Source organism: Ostrinia furnacalis, unplaced genomic scaffold (assembly GCF_004193835.3).
Source record: "Ostrinia furnacalis isolate ACB-3 unplaced genomic scaffold, ASM419383v2 OfSCF4979, whole genome shotgun sequence".
NCBI classification, from domain to species: Eukaryota; Metazoa; Arthropoda; class Insecta; order Lepidoptera; family Crambidae; genus Ostrinia; species Ostrinia furnacalis.
This window is the reverse complement of record NW_021135218.1, coordinates 513,639-530,518: the sequence shown is the minus strand read 5'-3', so window position 1 is coordinate 530,518 and position 16,880 is coordinate 513,639. Positions and strand designations below refer to the sequence as shown.

The 16,880-nt window shown below is 41.9% G+C and overlaps 2 protein-coding genes across 6 annotated transcripts in view; one reads left to right on the top strand and one right to left on the bottom strand.

The window, feature by feature from the left end:
• LOC114360384 (G protein alpha s subunit) overlaps window positions 1-16,880 on the top strand; it is a 63,003-nt gene that overhangs the window by 14,836 nt on the left and 31,287 nt on the right. For all 5 annotated transcript variants that reach the window (XM_028315092.1, XM_028315094.1, XM_028315091.1 and 2 more), the window contains one exon: window positions 16,183-16,312. In XM_028315092.1, the coding sequence (XP_028170893.1) occupies window positions 16,183-16,312 (130 nt within the window). The remainder of the gene's footprint in view (window positions 1-16,182; window positions 16,313-16,880) is intronic.
• On the bottom strand, window positions 6,402-8,374 carry LOC114360385 (trafficking protein particle complex subunit 12-like). The gene is made up of 5 exons (XM_028315095.1): window positions 8,147-8,374; window positions 7,797-8,053; window positions 7,563-7,643; window positions 7,363-7,443; window positions 6,402-6,787 (listed from the first exon to the last, which is right to left on the bottom strand). The coding sequence occupies exons 1-5, from the start codon at window positions 8,277-8,279 to the stop codon at window positions 6,569-6,571; spliced, it is 771 nt and encodes a 256-aa protein (XP_028170896.1). The 5' UTR covers window positions 8,280-8,374; the 3' UTR covers window positions 6,402-6,568.

Genomic DNA, 16,880 nt, shown 5'->3' with positions numbered 1-16,880 from the left:
GTGATCTTGATGATGGTTATCATCACTGTTGATATTAGGGCATGAATATCGGAATCTCGGAATCTCGTAATATCGGAATCTCGGACTGCGAGATCCGATATTTCAATTCCGATATTGAGCGACCCAATATCGTAATATCGGAATCAGATAAAAGTTTTAATTGAGATTTTAAACAAAGCGTTTAAACTCGCCACAACCTGCCACAAAGCCCAAAGTACATGATAGGCAAAGACCAATGATTTTCTCATGTCTCTCACCATCACTTCTTGTTCCACTGCAAATATTTTAATATCTTTACTATTTATGGTTAATTTAACTTGTTCTAAATCAATTTAAGCATTTGCCATAGGTGCTTGGTCAACAAAGAACGACATCTCAACTCCCTTTCAAACATTAATTTTACTGGACTATGGACCGTCAGTTCTGCGTACTATGTGTCCTGCCATTGCCACTTCAGCTTGCTAATCTGTCGGGCTATGTCAGCGACCTTAGTTAGTTTACGGAGCTCCTCATTTCTGATTAGATCTCGTAAAGAAACACCAAGCTTATCCCTCTCCATTGCACGTTGTGCCCTATATTCAAATGCCACGTTTTCAAGCAGTATATCATCACTGGTCTGGTAACACACACTAATTGAAGACTTTCGTCTTCGTATTCGACGATTTACCTCTTTCTCGAAATTGCATCTAACTACCTAGCTGATCGTTTGTCCGAGATAGACATACTTTAACTTTACTTGTCAACAATCTCGAGAATCGAGCTCCTAACCGAAACTGGGTAAGGAGCAACATGGACATCCGACATAAGCTTCGTTTTTTCCATATTCATCCTACCTAGGCCTACCTGTTGGGAAACTCGATTAAGGTCTTCGAGCATTGTGATAAGATCTTCCAACGGTTCTGCCTTAGTACACAAAACAGACGGACGATGAGGCAGCAAGGTTCTGAAGTGGAGGCCACGTACCGGAAAGCGCAGCGTAGGACTTATAACCGAGGTGGACCGACGACCTCATAAAGGTAGCAGGAAGGCGCTGGATGCAGGCCGCCACCAACCGGCCATTGTGAAAATCAGCATCGGAGCCTGTATTTAGCAGTGGACGTCCTATGGCTGACATATGGCTGGCTAGTGGTTTTGTGAGTTGTACATCGATAATCAAAAAGGAACAAATTACAAGCATATTCTAGTTTTTTACCACTCTCTACAATTTTTGTAACACGTGATTTGAATGACTCTAAAATTCGTTCCGCCAACATAAAACAGGGTAATATAATGAAGGAGTAAAAGTTTGTTTGATACCTGTGATTTTACAAAAACACTTTAATTATGTGTTAGTCCATATAGGCTCATTATCTGTAACCATTCATTATCAGGTGATCCGTCTGCTCGTTTGCCTCTTGTCACATAAAAAAACAAATTAATGCAATAGATACCCATAACGTAAAAATGGTTTTAAAATTCTTCAATATTATGAAGTGCTGTTTTGTACCAAATTAAAGATTTTGATTATAATCATTATTTTATTGTAAACAATCCAGAATTCTTACGAATATAACCAAAAATTAATTTTATAGCATATGAACTCAATTCCGATATTAATATCGGAATTCCGATATTGAGATCTAATATCGGAATCCAATATCGGAATTGAATACCTTCCGATATTACATGCCCTAGTTGATATACATAAGACGAGTCTAGTCTTAGTCATGTCTTTCTTTTAAATTCAGCGATTCTAGGCAGTATGCATCCAGCTGCTTCCTGTATTTCTACCTTGACCGTTAACGTACGCTAACTGACCCGTTCCTAATCTTCGAATTAGTTACATCTTTTGGCGTTGCCCCTACTATACTATAACTAAGACGCTGAAGTGCGTTTTGTTTGCGATGGCCGCGCCAAATAACCTGGAGTCAATGACATCGCGATACTTTATCAACACTATCTATGTACAGGACAATAATGTGTGATGAATTACGATAAAATGTTGCGGAGATCCGCTGTGTTTTATATTTTGGTTTTAATCAATTGATGATTATGTCTGCTTAGGTACTAAGTTAGCATAATACTTAGCGTTTTTACCAAACGCTAAGTGCGTGTAACTTTTATTACTAAGGTAGTGCATATAAAATTGGTTTGCTCTCGATCACAATCTTATTGAAATCTTCTTTTCTAATGGTATTAGAAAGGCATAAATCCTCACTGGGAGAACACAGAATCCAGATGGGTAGAAGGTATGTCGATAATAAGAGTGGTTTCTCACTGTTACTGCTGTAAGATAACGTGCGGAATATAATTTAGGCATAGTTTTTACCAATTGATCAATATGGAAATCATCGGGGGAGGCCTATTTTCAGCAGTGGACGTCCTCCTATGGCTGAATAAATGATAATGATGATAGTTTTTATTACGTCATTCCTGTCTGTTGTACTACATGATGCTTGTTTCTTAATTCTGATGTATAGTTTTGTCTTTCTTCTCCTTTTTACTTTCCGTGGTACAGTCAGAAAAGCTATAGTCTAACTAAGAAAGACACATATCTTATCTCATCTGTCGTGCTTTGGATAGTGGATGTATCAATTGAATCGGAAAATGCAAGTCATTATTATTTGCATACATATTAAGTTTGTTTAAGGATTGATAANAATGAACGGCAGATTCAGAATCAGCGACGTCAAATTAGTAAACATCATGTAATGAAAGTCAATCATCAGCCAAAAGTTGCAATTTTGTTGTGCAGTGTAATAATACTTTAAGTATGACGCAAGATACAACAATAGTAATAAATTGATCCAGATTTTTTTCTTATAAAATTCCACCTTGACTAAATCAGTGCGAATTAGAATTCGAAGTCATTTCACATGACACTTTCTCTACTTGTGAAGTTGTGATGAGCGAGACAATATCCATTGTCCATTTTTCGACGCATACGCAGCTGAATTTCAAATCACTCCAATCTAGGCTGTATTGACATCAAAGGACAATGTTCGTTCTCCATACATTGTTCGCCTAAGAACCAACAATTTTGACATATTACTACCNAAAAAAAAAAAAAAAAATGCCATTGAAATCAGTGTCATTCAACGATGACTATTGTTTTAGCAAGGTTATGGATTTTGTGTTAGCAGTTCATAATAAACATTTGGTTATTCTAACTTATACAGTGGAGATTTATGAAAAGTGAATTCAGATTAGTATTTTGTTTACTGTATCAGATAGTTTTCAAGTCTACAATATTTCAGTACACAAATTTTGATAATAATAACGCTATTGAGCATACACAGTATACTAGTACAGTAGAGCGCCGATTATCCGAATTAATTGGGACCGGGGTCGATTCGGATAATCGAAAATTCGGATAATCGGACATAGACTGGTAATAGAGAAAAACGAACTGTTATACATAGAACAAACTTTAATTAGTTTAACAAACAGATATATTGTTACTTGGCGTTATTGTAGAACTGCTACAATAACGCTCAATTTGAAATATATCCGAATTCCAACAAAAAATCAATAATTACTTGGTTTTAATTTTTTATATTACGCTTAGGACCGATTCGGATAATTGGCGATTCGGTTAATCGGCGTTCGGATAATCGGCGTTCTACTGTATATGAATTAAGTATTTAATATTATTCAAAATAACATGAACAGTAAGTATTATTGTGATATAAAAAAGTTAGTTTTATCTTAATGTAAACCAATTTCGAAGGAAATTGTAAACACTGTCTTACTAAAATCCTTTTAACCNGGGACTTAGTACTAAACAGCGGGGTGTCAGACTGAGCTAGCTAAGACGCCCCGTTGCAAGACACTTGTGCGAAAGACACTTGCGGGAACGGACGCTTGCGCGAAAGACACTTGCGGGAACGGACGCTTGCGCGAAAGACACTTGAGTGAAAGACACTTGAGTGTATGGACGCTTGCGCGTAAGACACTCGAGCGAAAGACACTTGCGGGAACGGACGCTTACGCGTAAGACACTGGGGCGAAGACACTTGCGCGAAAGACACTAGTCTGAGTCACATACAGCGCGCCCGTTGAGCTTGCTCTGTGCCACTGCTGTTAACTTGCAGTGTCCCTGTCCTCCTATGGGTCTCACCCTGTCCAGCGGCCGCTAGCAGCCCAGCAGTGAGGTTGACGGCGGCGCGGAAGTAGCCAGTCCGCAGCAGCTCCCTATTGCTTGCGCAAAAGACACTAGCGCGAAAGACACTTGCGCAAACGGACGCTTGCGCAAAAGACACTTGCCCAAAAGACACTTGCCCAAAAGACACTAGCGCGTAAGACACCTCATTGAAGTCACAAGCGCGAAAGACACTTGCCTGAGTCACATGCAGCGCGCCCGTTGCACGTTTCACAGCGAGCTCCTAAGGAAAGTATCATCCCACTCTAGTTAACAGCGCTCCGCTGTCTCGCTCACCCTGTCCAGCGTCCGCTAGCAGCCCGGCAGTGAGGTTGACGGCGGCGCGGAAGTAGCCAGTCCGCAGCAGCTCCCTATTGTGGTCTCACTCTAGCGCTCTAAGGGAGTGTATCGCTGTCTCGCTCACCCTGTCCAGCGGCCGCTAGCAGCCCGGCAGTGAGGTTGACGGCGGCGCGGAAGTAGCCAGTCCGCAGCAGCTCCCTATTGCTTGCGCAAAAGACACTAGCGCGAAAGACACTTGCGCAAACGGACGCTTGCGCAAAAGACACTTGCCCAAAAGACACTTGCCCAAAAGACACTAGCGCGTAAGACACCTCATTGAAGTCACAAGCGCGAAAGACACTTGCCTGAGTCACATGCAGCGCGCCCGTTGCACGTTTCACAGCGAGCTCCTAAGGAAAGTATCATCCCACTCTAGTTAACAGCGCTCCGCTGTCTCTCTCACCCTGTCCAGCGGCCGCTAGCAGCCCGGCAGTGAGGTTGACGGCGGCGCGGAAGTAGCCAGTCCGCAGCAGCTCCCTATTGTGGTCTCACTCTAGCGCTCTAAGGGAGTGTATCGCTGTCTCTCTCACCCTGTCCAGCGGCCGCTAGCAGCCCGGCAGTGAGGTTGACGGCGGCGCGGAAGTAGCCAGTCCGCAGCAGCTCCCTATTGTGGTCTCACTCTAGCGCTCTAAGGCAGTGTATCTCTATCTCACCCTGTCCAGCGGCCGCTAGCAGCCCGGCAGTGAGGTTGACGGCGGCGCGGAAGTAGCCAGTCCGCAGCAGCTCCCTATTGTGGTCTCACTCTAGCGCTCTAAGGCAGTGTATCTCTATCTCACCCTGTCCAGCGGCCGCTAGCAGCCCGGCAGTGAGGTTGACGGCGGCGCGGAAGTAGCCAGTCCGCAGCAGCTCCCTATTGTGGTCTCACTCTAGCGCTCTAAGGCAGTGTATCTCTATCTCACCCTGTCCAGCGGCCGCTAGCAGCCCGGCAGTGAGGTTGACGGCGGCGCGGAAGTAGCCAGTCCGCAGCAGCTCCCTATTGTGGTCTCACTCTAGCGCTCTAAGGCAGTGTATCTCTATCTCACCCTGTCCAGCGGCCGCTAGCAGCCCGGCAGTGAGGTTGACGGCGGCGCGGAAGTAGCCAGTCCGCAGCAGCTCGCGCAGCCCGGCCTCGTCGCGGCTCACGTGCTCCGCGCGCACCACGCCGCGCGCGCCCGCCGAGCTCACGCCGAGGTACTTTACTGCTGCCTCTTGGAGGCGGCGGCCTGGGAGGAAGGCGCGCGAAGACAAGAACGGAGAGACACTGGGGCGAAGACACTTGCGCGAAAAGACACTTGAGCGTATGGACGCTTGCGCGTAAGACACTCGAGCGAAAGACACTTGCGGGAACGGACGCTTGGGCGAAAGACACTTGAATAAAAGACACTTGCGCCTATGGACACTTGCGCCTACAGACACTCGCGCTTATAGACACTTGCGCGAAAGACACTTGGCTGAGTCACACGCAGCGCGCCCGTTGAGTTTACTCTGTGACACTCCGCTGTTAGCTCGCAGTGTCCCTGTCTCCTATGGGAAGTGTATCTCTATCTCACCCTGTCCAGCGGCCGCTAGCAGCCCAGCAGTCAGGTTGACGGCGGCGCGGAAGTAGCCAGTCCGCAGCAGCTCCCTATTGTGATCTCACTCTAGCGCTCTAAGGAAGTGTAGGTAGATGTAACGAGGTACTTCACCGCTACCTCTTGGAGGGCGGCGGCCTGGGAGGAAGGCGCGCGAAGACACGAGCGGAAAGAAACACTTGCGCGCATGGACATTTGCTTGAAAGACACTTGCGCCTATAGACACTTGCGCCTACAGACACTTGCGCCCACAGACACTTGCGCCTACAGACACTTGCGCCCATAGACACTTGCGCCTACAGACACTTGCGCCTACAGACACTAGCGCCTAAAGACACTCGCGCCTACAGACACTCGCGCCTATAGATACTTGCGTGAAAGACACTTGCCTGAAGTCACATGCAGCGCGCTCGTTGAGCTTGCTCTGTGCCACTGCTGTCAGCTTGCAGTGTCCCTGTCTCCTAAGGGTCTCACCCTGTCCAGCGACCGCTAGCAGCCCGGCAGTGAGGTTGACGGCGGCGCGGAAGTAGCCAGTCCGCAGCAGCTCCCTATTGTGGTCTCACTCTAGCGCTCTAAGGCAGTGTATCTCTATCTCACCCTGTCCAGCGGCCGCTAGCAGCCCGGCAGTGAGGTTGACGGCGGCGCGGAAGTAGCCAGTCCGCAGCAGCTCGCGCAGCCCGGCCTCGTCGCGGCTCACGTGCTCCGCGCGCACCACGCCGCGCGCGCCCGCCGAGCTCACGCCGAGGTACTTTACCGCTACCTCTTGGAGCGCGTCGGCCTGCGAAGGATTGTTAAGAGATCACATTGACAAGGAAACTATTTGAAGTTTTGAACAGCCTCTAGCCCATGTAGCGCCTGTGAACAATCATTACTCTAGCACCATCTAAAGCCCGGTCGCCGAGCACGTAGAATTTCGTCCAATGACCCCAAGCTACCCATCGTTATCGCTCGCGCGTAATGTTGCTGTCGCGCTCGCACACTCACTGCGGTCGCCCGTCGCACAGTCGCGACAGCAATATAATTACGCGCGAGCAATAAGGATGGGTAGCCTGGGGTCATTGGACGAAATTCTATGTGCTCGGCAACCGGACTATAGTTATCAAGTAATACTAGAAGGCGCATGGCCAGAAGTTAATGGTGCATCCTATGACACCTGTTTGCAATGCACAGCCTGCACTATAGGTAAAGCTGCCTCTGGGCATGACTGTCCTGCCTCTGCAGAACAAAGGTCTATTATAGAACTAATATGGTCTATGTACCTGCTCAATAAAATTCATAATTCAAAGGTGGCCTAATTTTTTCATGTCCATCTTTTTTACCATCTATCTTTCAATATTGAATAGTTGAACTTACCAATTCTTCTTCTAGCACCAGTCCAGGCATTGTTAGGACTTCCCTCTCCGGGAAGAATGATCCTTTTGGAGATGATTGAGCCTAAAACAATTATTATAATGATACAAGTGCTATTTAAAACATCTAGGAATGTTACTAATTAAAATTTGCCACTTAAAATATCAAGGAGGAAATTACAACTTATTATTTCATTTATTTACCTTCATGAGTGTCTTTTTGGCTTCTTCATTAGGAATCCAAGCATCCCTTCTTCTAACTTCTTCTTTGTCTATAGGTTGATTCTATCACAAAATAATATCTATTGTTAAAACATGTATTATAATATGCATCAACTCTGTATTAACCTATTAGGAAGCTGATAATATTAAGACAGACGCCCAAAACTGTCAAATTAAATTATAATAATAGCAAAAAAAATAATAGAATGCACTTACTTTTATGCTTAAACCATCTAATGCATCAGCTATAATGTTAGGATTGGTCATGCCACTTTTAGGCGGCCCTAAAGTAGGCTCAGGGCCTATGGTGTCGAAGAACGTAGACGGGTCAGGTAGGCTCTTAGTTGAAATAGTCGTGGAACCACTAACAGTCGGCACAGGAGGAGAAAATGAGACTTCTTGCGCACTGCTGAGTTGAGAAAAAGAAGTCGCCATATTTTGTGGGAACAGATTCGGTGCTGACGGCTGACTGCCTAGAATAAATGATACACTCGTTAGCACTATCAGTTAAGACTGGAAACGTAATTATTTACAAGAAAAGTAGACAAATTTATATGAAAACTTACCACTACTGTCCCCCAAGTAAACACTTTGTATCATGTCACTAGGAGAGGTTCCGATTTCGTCAAAAAACTGTGATGCGGGCGGCACTTCCGTATCACCAAAATACTGACTCAGAGATGGTTTATTGTTATCCATTCTGGAGTTTAAAACTGATTATTTATATATTTATTTGTGCCAGTCTCCCTGGCAGGATTTTTTGACAATTTGAGGCAGACTGACAGTGACAGCAAATTAATGTTGCTATTTATTAGTAATTTACTACTATGTAGATAGTTTGTTGAATGTTTGTTATCGTTATTATTCGGCATGTGACGATGCACAGCATCTGGTGAGAGATGCGTCTACTTCCGGTGTAGTTTTTTACCTTTTTATACCTTAAATGACGTCATTTCCGCAATTATTTAATAGGAATTGATTTGACTTACTTCCGTTTGCCGCCATTTTAGTCACCTGGGGGCGAGCTTGCTCGGAGTTCTTCATAGCGTCTTTAACTTCCAAACTAGCAACATCGTAAGCAGAAACTCTGCTCAGATTTTTACTGAAATAATTTATTTCTCAAGGTTCTTATACTAAGTTTAAAATTAAAAAGTGCAATTGACCGCGCGTGTGTGACCACGAACGACATGTACGTGATGGTGGTTGGCGCAAAAGGGGACGAGTGTCTTCCGGACGACGAGCAGGTGGACCCAGAGCGTCGGATACCGGAGAAACTCGGACCCCGGCGAGATTCAAAACGGATGAAACGAGGTACGTGGGATTCTGATAGCTTTAACACTCTTTTCGATCAAATGAGCATTCTCGCGAATCTTAGTCTTCAAAGCAGTTTAATCGATTTATTTTATTTTCAAAATCGATATTTTATTGTCTATGATGGCCGCAGGAACATCACTATACATGGACTCCCAGCAATAAAGTACGGTAATGCCTCGTACAGATTTTATCGGCAAAAATTATGGAACTTGATAGGTTTTAGACCATGCCACGCACCAAAACGTCCGGAAGTTGTAATAGTATTATAGAATAAACGTTAAAATACTTATTTATTTAATTTTTCAATGCTTAAGTGTCCATTAGAATGAAAGGGTGCTTAATGTATTAAAAAAATTAGAAAATAATTATGATGGGTTAATGTTTTTGGGCGGTTTTTTAGGCGGTTTCTGACAATGTCCTTTCTTTATTCTCGCGATCATTCTTCAGTGAACATTCTGTTTTTAGATACTTCAGGGCCTTTTAGATACTACGAGGAAGGAAAAAAGAGCGTTGATGACATTTAATTAAGTAATTAACAGTTAATTAGCCAATTTAGGATCTATCAAAAAGTAATGATGAGTATGAATCATTAGTTCTGTTCCTGTTGGATTTATTAAGAACTAGGTTTTGTTGTCGGCGTAGTTCTGACCAGCTCTATTGGGCAGGCTTAATGTGGTCTCTGCAGAGAGAAACATACCTATTTCTTTGAAGTCAGACAATGTTAAAGTTGAGAAAGGCATATTATTTATCCACTAGATCATGATTAAACAAGTTATTATGTTAAAAAATCTTGTAAAATATACCCGGATTCAGAAAAGATTATAGTGAAAGATTACCCTGATACAAGTCACAAACAAATAACTTTCAGGTTCTTACTTTATGCTTGTGCATGTTATAAACAAACTCAAGTATGAATCTATTAATTTTTTCCTCTGGCATTTCCCTCGTGAATTTCATTCCGTCACAGAAAGTCTGTCGCGCCCATGTTCCTTTTTCCAAAGACTGCGATAAAAATTATTTGATATTCCACCAATCACAGACATTATTGAATCTAGACCTGAGTTGTAATGAGAACACCTTGAATGTAAGCCGGTGACTGGTGTCCAAGTAGTCCAGGAGTCCAAGTAAGCCATTATTTCTTGGACTCCAAGAAAGAATGGCTTTCTTTTGCCGTATTCATCTACATTTACATAGAAGAAAAGGAATAAATGATTAAGCTTTTGACAATCAGATAAAACGCTAATCTATTATGCTACGAGGAAAACGCTCAGCATAAGGGGAAGTCCACGCTGCATTATTAATTCAGACTATAGGAGAGTTTGACGTTTGCTCCGTGAATTCAGCCGGCTTCCTGTGCTGTGTGTGTACAGTTAGCGTCAAATAGTTTGTGACACCCAAAGTAGCCAAAAAGTGTTAAGAATATATTGTCAACTTTTTGGCCACTGGGTGTCACGAACTATTTGACGCTGAGTGTACCTAGTAAAAAACTTATAGAAGCATTTTAATAACTGTACGAATAAATGCATTTATCGAAATCGTGACGCCCAACCCAAAGAGGCCAAAAAATTGACAACACAATATTTTTGAACTTTTTGATAGGAGAGTTTGACATTTGCCCCGTGAATTCAGCCGGGTTCCTGGTTCTGTGCTGTGTTCAGTAAGCGTTAAATAGTTTGTGACACCCAAAGTGGCCAAAAAGTTCGCGACACGTGTTTGTAAAGCGAGGCTTAGACTAGCAATAAAACTTGCAGAAGTTGACTTCCGCAAGCTGTTTACCACTGTACAACTTCTGCCAGATTTACACGGTGACAGTTTGCGAAAGTCTACTTCTGCAAGTTTTATTGCAAATCTAAACCTCTCTTGTGGTCTTCTCTCAGAATGTGTTGTCTTTTTGGCCACGTGTCACGAACTATTTGATGCTGACTGTACAATGTACATCCTAGTCATGCCCATTTCGTATTCCCTTTGAAAGTGTGCACTAATCCTTTTTGTGCTATTTTTGTTTATTCTTTGTTTATACAAAAATATTTTAAGGTACGACTACACTAGTAGATATCAATATAGTTTCTGAATGATTTAGATCGCGAATTGCGTTATCATTTTGTATCTTTAATGTCGGCCCACACGATATTTTTTCTCCCTTTTAAGTTTCGGTGGAATCGGCTCGATTTGTGCAGCGACATTTTGTTCTGCCCGTTCTACCTTATCAAATCTTACCCAGGATTTACTGGCCTTCTGGATTAGAGGGAAGTAGAGAAATAATTCAAGTGTTTTTATACCGTTATGGACAAACTATTCGTAATGATGTGTAAAGAAACAATCATAGAAAACTTGACTGCGCCATCAAAACGCAATCACCCGTAAAACGCGTATAGTTGTTGCAATTCACGAAGGCGAGTGAACTTTACATGTGTGGTGGCTCGCTACTGTTCGTTTTTTTAAATTTGTGATATCATTACTGTCATTACCCTATCGTTATGTGCATGTGCTACACACACAAGTAAAGCTCACTCGCCTTCGTGAGTTGCAACTTTGCAAGAAGTATACACACATTACAACTCGACAAGTAACACCAGTACCAAACCGGCGAACTTAGATCGAATGAGCTACCGAAAACGCTTAGCATACGTTGACGACAACCCGAGCTAATGAGCCATTTGCATATTTGCGGCATTACACGAGAACAATACAGAATGGCCCTACTCGGACGCTAGTGCTGACTGCTATCTCGTATCGACAGATTATCGATAAAAGATACGATGATGCTCGATTTGGTTTATCTAAATGTTGTGTTCGAATTTGACAACGGTAATTGGTGTTAATACGTTTTTGGGGAAAATGCATCGGATATTTAGAAAAGAAGTTTGAAAGTTACATGTTTCATAATTAATTGGATAACTGACTTTTTTTCTAAATTATAATGTTATGGTTTGGTATCTATCCTAGATTAATAAAGGTGTCAAATCATTTCATAATGACCTGATAAAGTCATTAAAACTGTTACTTTAACACTGGAGTTCAAACTGTATCTTTTGTTACTGATAAGCCACAAACAGACAAATGGCTAGAAGGCCAAATGTCATTTAAGGAAGGTAGTCACGTCTGGTACACGGACGGATCCAAAAAGGAAAATGATGTAGGTTGCGGGATCTACGGAGAGAGGCCTAAGCTCAAAGTTAGCCTAAACATGGGGACTGAAGCCTCAATCTTCCAAGCCGAAGTGTTTGCCATAAACAAATGTGCAGAGATAAACTTGGAAAGGAGGCTCCGGGATCAACACATCTACATCAACTCAGACAGCCAAGCAGCACTGCTGGCCTTAAAATCCTTCGAATACACGTCAAAATTGGTGCAAATATGCACCGAGACACTGAATGCACTGGGAAATACCAACAAAGTAACGCCTACATGGGTACCAGGACATTCGAATATAGAAGGAAACGAAGTAGCAGATGAACTCGCCAGAGATGGAGCCGATAACCCTCAAATCGGCGTAGAACCGTTCTGTGGTATTACCAAACAACGAGCCACCACGCTACTAACCGCCCTCTGTAAACAAGAGGCTATTGAGTGGTGGAAGTCTACATCGGGACAAAAACACTCAAAAGCACTCATTCAGGGATATAGCAACAAAGTAACTAAGGAACTGCTAAAGTTCAAAAGATACAAAGCCTGTGCAGTGACTAGAATACTAACCGGCCACTGCAAACTAAACAAACACAAATCGAACATGACCGAGGAAACTCTGTGCAGATTCTGCCATACAGAAGAAGAAACGGCCATGCATATTCTTTGCTCATGCGGCCCGCTTATGAGCAAAAAAAGTATCCATCTCGGGCGACACATCATGCACCCGGATGAGATAGCAGATATCACGCTCCAAAGAATCTGGAAATTTATAGACTCAACGGGACTAAGCAGTGAACTCTAAAAACAAGGGCTACCACAATAGATCAAACCTGGACGAGCTGGCGCAAATGAAGGCCCAAAACCAATAATAATAATAATACTGATAAGCCTCACACTGTCACTTATAGAGCCTAGGCTTGCATTTCTCACTACGAAGTCTGGCACGTATCGATGAACATCTTTTGTTAAATATCAAGTGGTGAGACATGGGACACACCAATTTAAACCCATTTGTGTCATTGCTCCCAGTTTCTTAGTTCCTCGTCTATCAGCATTTTGGAGTACAGCTTGATTCTCAAGAGATTTATGTATTGTATGTATTCTTCCCCTCCACGCCACGTTGCCTTGTTTCATCGAGTATCGATACGATATCGTAACCTGTACATCCTTACACGTCTCGGACGTCGGACGAGTGAGGTCGTGAAGACGTTTGGTATCTTTATAGAGTCTTCGCCCGCGCCTGAGCGTACATGAATGGCCAATATGAATATAATAGGTGAGTCTTTTGCTTCCACAAAATAATATAATATGTGTTTCTTGATATATTTGAAAGAACAAAGTTGATTTAGAAGTGTTGTTCGTCAGTGTTTTCCCTGTTAAGTTGTTGCTTATTGATACATAAGAACAATCTTTTTATTATGTTGTAAATTATTTACCTACCCAACCGTTTATGTTAAAATATTACAATTTATTTGTGAAATTGTAGAGCCTATCACAAAAATAATAGACCCTACACCATAGAAGTAATAAGTTGTTTTCTTTATGACGTTTGACGATAAGCGATGGTGAATCATTTAGTTTTCTTTGTAGACGACAGCACATCAGGCTGCCCATTTTTGTTGCAAATTCATTCTTATTACAAAGGTATAAGACCCCACTGTGTTTACCTTGACTTGCTGATCGTATGGTATAGATAGACCGACAGTCTATACTTAATATGAAAGCTAAAGAGTTTGTTGTTTTCTTGAACGCGCTAATCTCAGGAACTACTGGTCCGATTAGAAAAAATATTTTTGTGTTGGATAGCCCATTTATCGAGGAAGGCTTTAGGCTCAGAATACAGAACAAACCAGAAGGAGTATTCGATAACATTTCTACGCGGCAACTTGTGTCCAAAATACTTCCCCTCCCGCGCCCCTCTACCCCCTTTAGTGTTACTAGCGCCGTGTGACACCCCCATTTTCGGGGTAAAATTATGTAATTTTTTAATGAGATGTTAAACAAGTAAAAAATAAGTAAGTGAAATAAGTACACACGGCCACAGTATTAACTATCCATTTCCGTTTTTGCTCTCGCTCTCATCAAATGGTGATTCTTTGCGATAGAACGAGACGACATGACTGGCCATAGGCATAGATAGTACCTACCTACCTATGAATTTAATTTTTACTCCGAAGTAACTAAGTGTAGATGATTATTTATTTCTATTAAATAGTGTAAATATACTACATGTAGGTATAATATGTTATTTAAAAGTCAATTACAAAATTCGAATATAAATTTTAGAATGCCAAGTAAAACAAAAGAGAAACTTAAGGTTCTTTATTATGTAAACATATCGACAGCAAAACATTTGTTTACGGCGCAGTAGTGCTTTTAGTTTAACTTTTCTTGGAGTCAAAAACAGAATCCAAATCAAAAACATCACCAATACTTGAATTTGATTGCGAGGCAACTCTGGCTGTGTATCCTGAAAGAAAATCAGAGTAAGTATGTAAGCAATAATTAATTACTTAAAATTATTATTAAATATACAAATATTGCTGCTGCTGATCTGTTGATACCAATGCCTTACTTTTGAATAAATGGGAAAGTATGAAATTCACGATAGTAATTTATTATCTCCTCATTATTTAGGGAGTAATATTATAAATTAATTCAAATATTAAAATCAAATCAAAATCAAAAATATTTATTCAGTTTAGACCACAAGTGGCACTTATAATTTAATTAATCAGGTTGTCATATTGTCATGGATGAAAATACACTAAAAACTAATTAAAACAAAAAGGATGGGGAAAATATTCCATTATTCTGTGGTAACGCTAACAAAATTAACGCGTGAATTTTTTATAGACAAATGTAATTCAATATAAAAAAGTAGGGTAAAATATTCCGTTGACTTGTCGCAACACTTACAAAATACAACCGTGATTTTTTTTGAAAATTATTATTTAATTAAAATCAATTGGAAATGTGCTACTTACGGATAAAACATGATCCCATGCACTTTCTTCGTAATTCCAGTAGCATTCTTACATGTTGGAACGGCACAAGACGGCATAATTTAATTTTAAAGTGTCAATCTGACGGATATGTAAACAATGCGCGCGCCGGCCATTGACTAATTGCTCTAAAGTCAAATTAGTGCGTTTTGGAGTAATTTATATGAATACACATTTACGCCCGTTGACGGTTTCTGGTTTGTTCCGTATTCTGAGGCTTTAGGCTATACAACATCACCTTACAGCCAATAGGGGCGGAGCCGTTTACTGATAATGATGATTTCTTTAGAAAAATGTTCCAAAAAAACGGGAAATATTATTCAAACTATTTTCACGCGTACCAAATCGCGGGCATAGCTAGTACTCCATAAACTCGATATAGATTAATTACCACAGCCCAGGTGCAGATTTCTCAAGCAAACCTAAGGATAAATTATTTAGATGCTATTAATTTAGAGTTCTAGGTAGCCCATTGTTCTGTCTATTCTGCATTAGTTCACTGCCATCAGTATAGAATAATAATAATATACTCAAGTCTTTGTCGGAGTTTGTCGTGTCCCTCTTTGTTGATGGTCTTTATTATTGTTGGGAATGAAATAAGTTATTGTGTAAAATTATAACTAAATTGCCTTTCGTCATATCAATAGCATTAGGCCAGTTTCCTCTTTTTACTTTACCGTTGATATTATGCGTAATCTTCATCATCATCATTCAGTCTCTACTGCAGCAGCATGACCCTTTCTCATTCACCAGAGGCAAAAAGAAGGTTTGGCTTACACTACTCACTGGCCAGACGGGTTGGGAAGGACTGATGTTCGCAAATTTCTTCCAGTCTCCTGTTATGACAAGTGGGGATGGTAGAATAGAAATTCTACTGTATTATACTGGTTAATAAACCACGTAATATTTTGCCTAATAAATAACTATCGATGCTTTTTTCAATGTTTTTTATATGTGTCCACCGCTGATATTGCACGCCTCATCGAAACATTATTTCACTTTCGTTCGTTCGTTCGTTTCAGCCTAATGACGTCCACTGCTGGACAAAGGCCTCCTCCAAGGTTTTCCACAATATTTCACTTTATTTGTTATTATATTATAATCTGCTGGATAATTTTATCAGCTACTTAACAGAAGCCGTTCCTTGTCCACAGGTGGGCGGCGTGGTCTGCAATGGGGTGCTTCGGCTCACCGGGCGGCAAGAGCGGCGGCGACAGCGACGATCTCAAGTCGCAGAAGCGTCGCAGCGATGCTATCACGCGGCAGCTGCAAAAAGATAAACAGGTATAGGAACCCTAGGTGTAGTGTGTAGTGTGACCTAGGTGTTACCTAGACCTAGGTGTTGCGTAGATGGTGAAATCGCCTGATCATCATGCCACTTTAGGCGCTGGCGCAAGATGATAAGCGGTAGCGGAAGAGGTAGCGGATCAGTACGCTACACAGGTAAAACTGGCAGCTTCACTAAACGGGACTATTCCCACCTCTCTTACCCACCGCTGCAACTCGTGTAGCCAGGATCTACAGCTTGAGCGCCAATAAAAACCCAAACAGTAAAGGTCAAGTTTGTCCCTTATAATAATTAGAGCTGGGAGCTTAACTAACTTTTATTACCATTATAGAGATATGGGACCGTTCCCATCTCGTTCCGCCGATAAAAACCCAACTAGTGAAGGCCTCAAGTCGCAGAAGCGCATGTCGGAAAATAACGTTATTTTCTAAAGTTGCTATCCCTCCCACGTAAGCGACATGCTAGTATGAGGTGACAGTGACGCTACTGGTGTCTGCTGTGTTAAGAATTTCTACGAGTGTCAGAACCTGAATGCAGGCAGCGCAGTGCCGCTTGTTGTGAAAA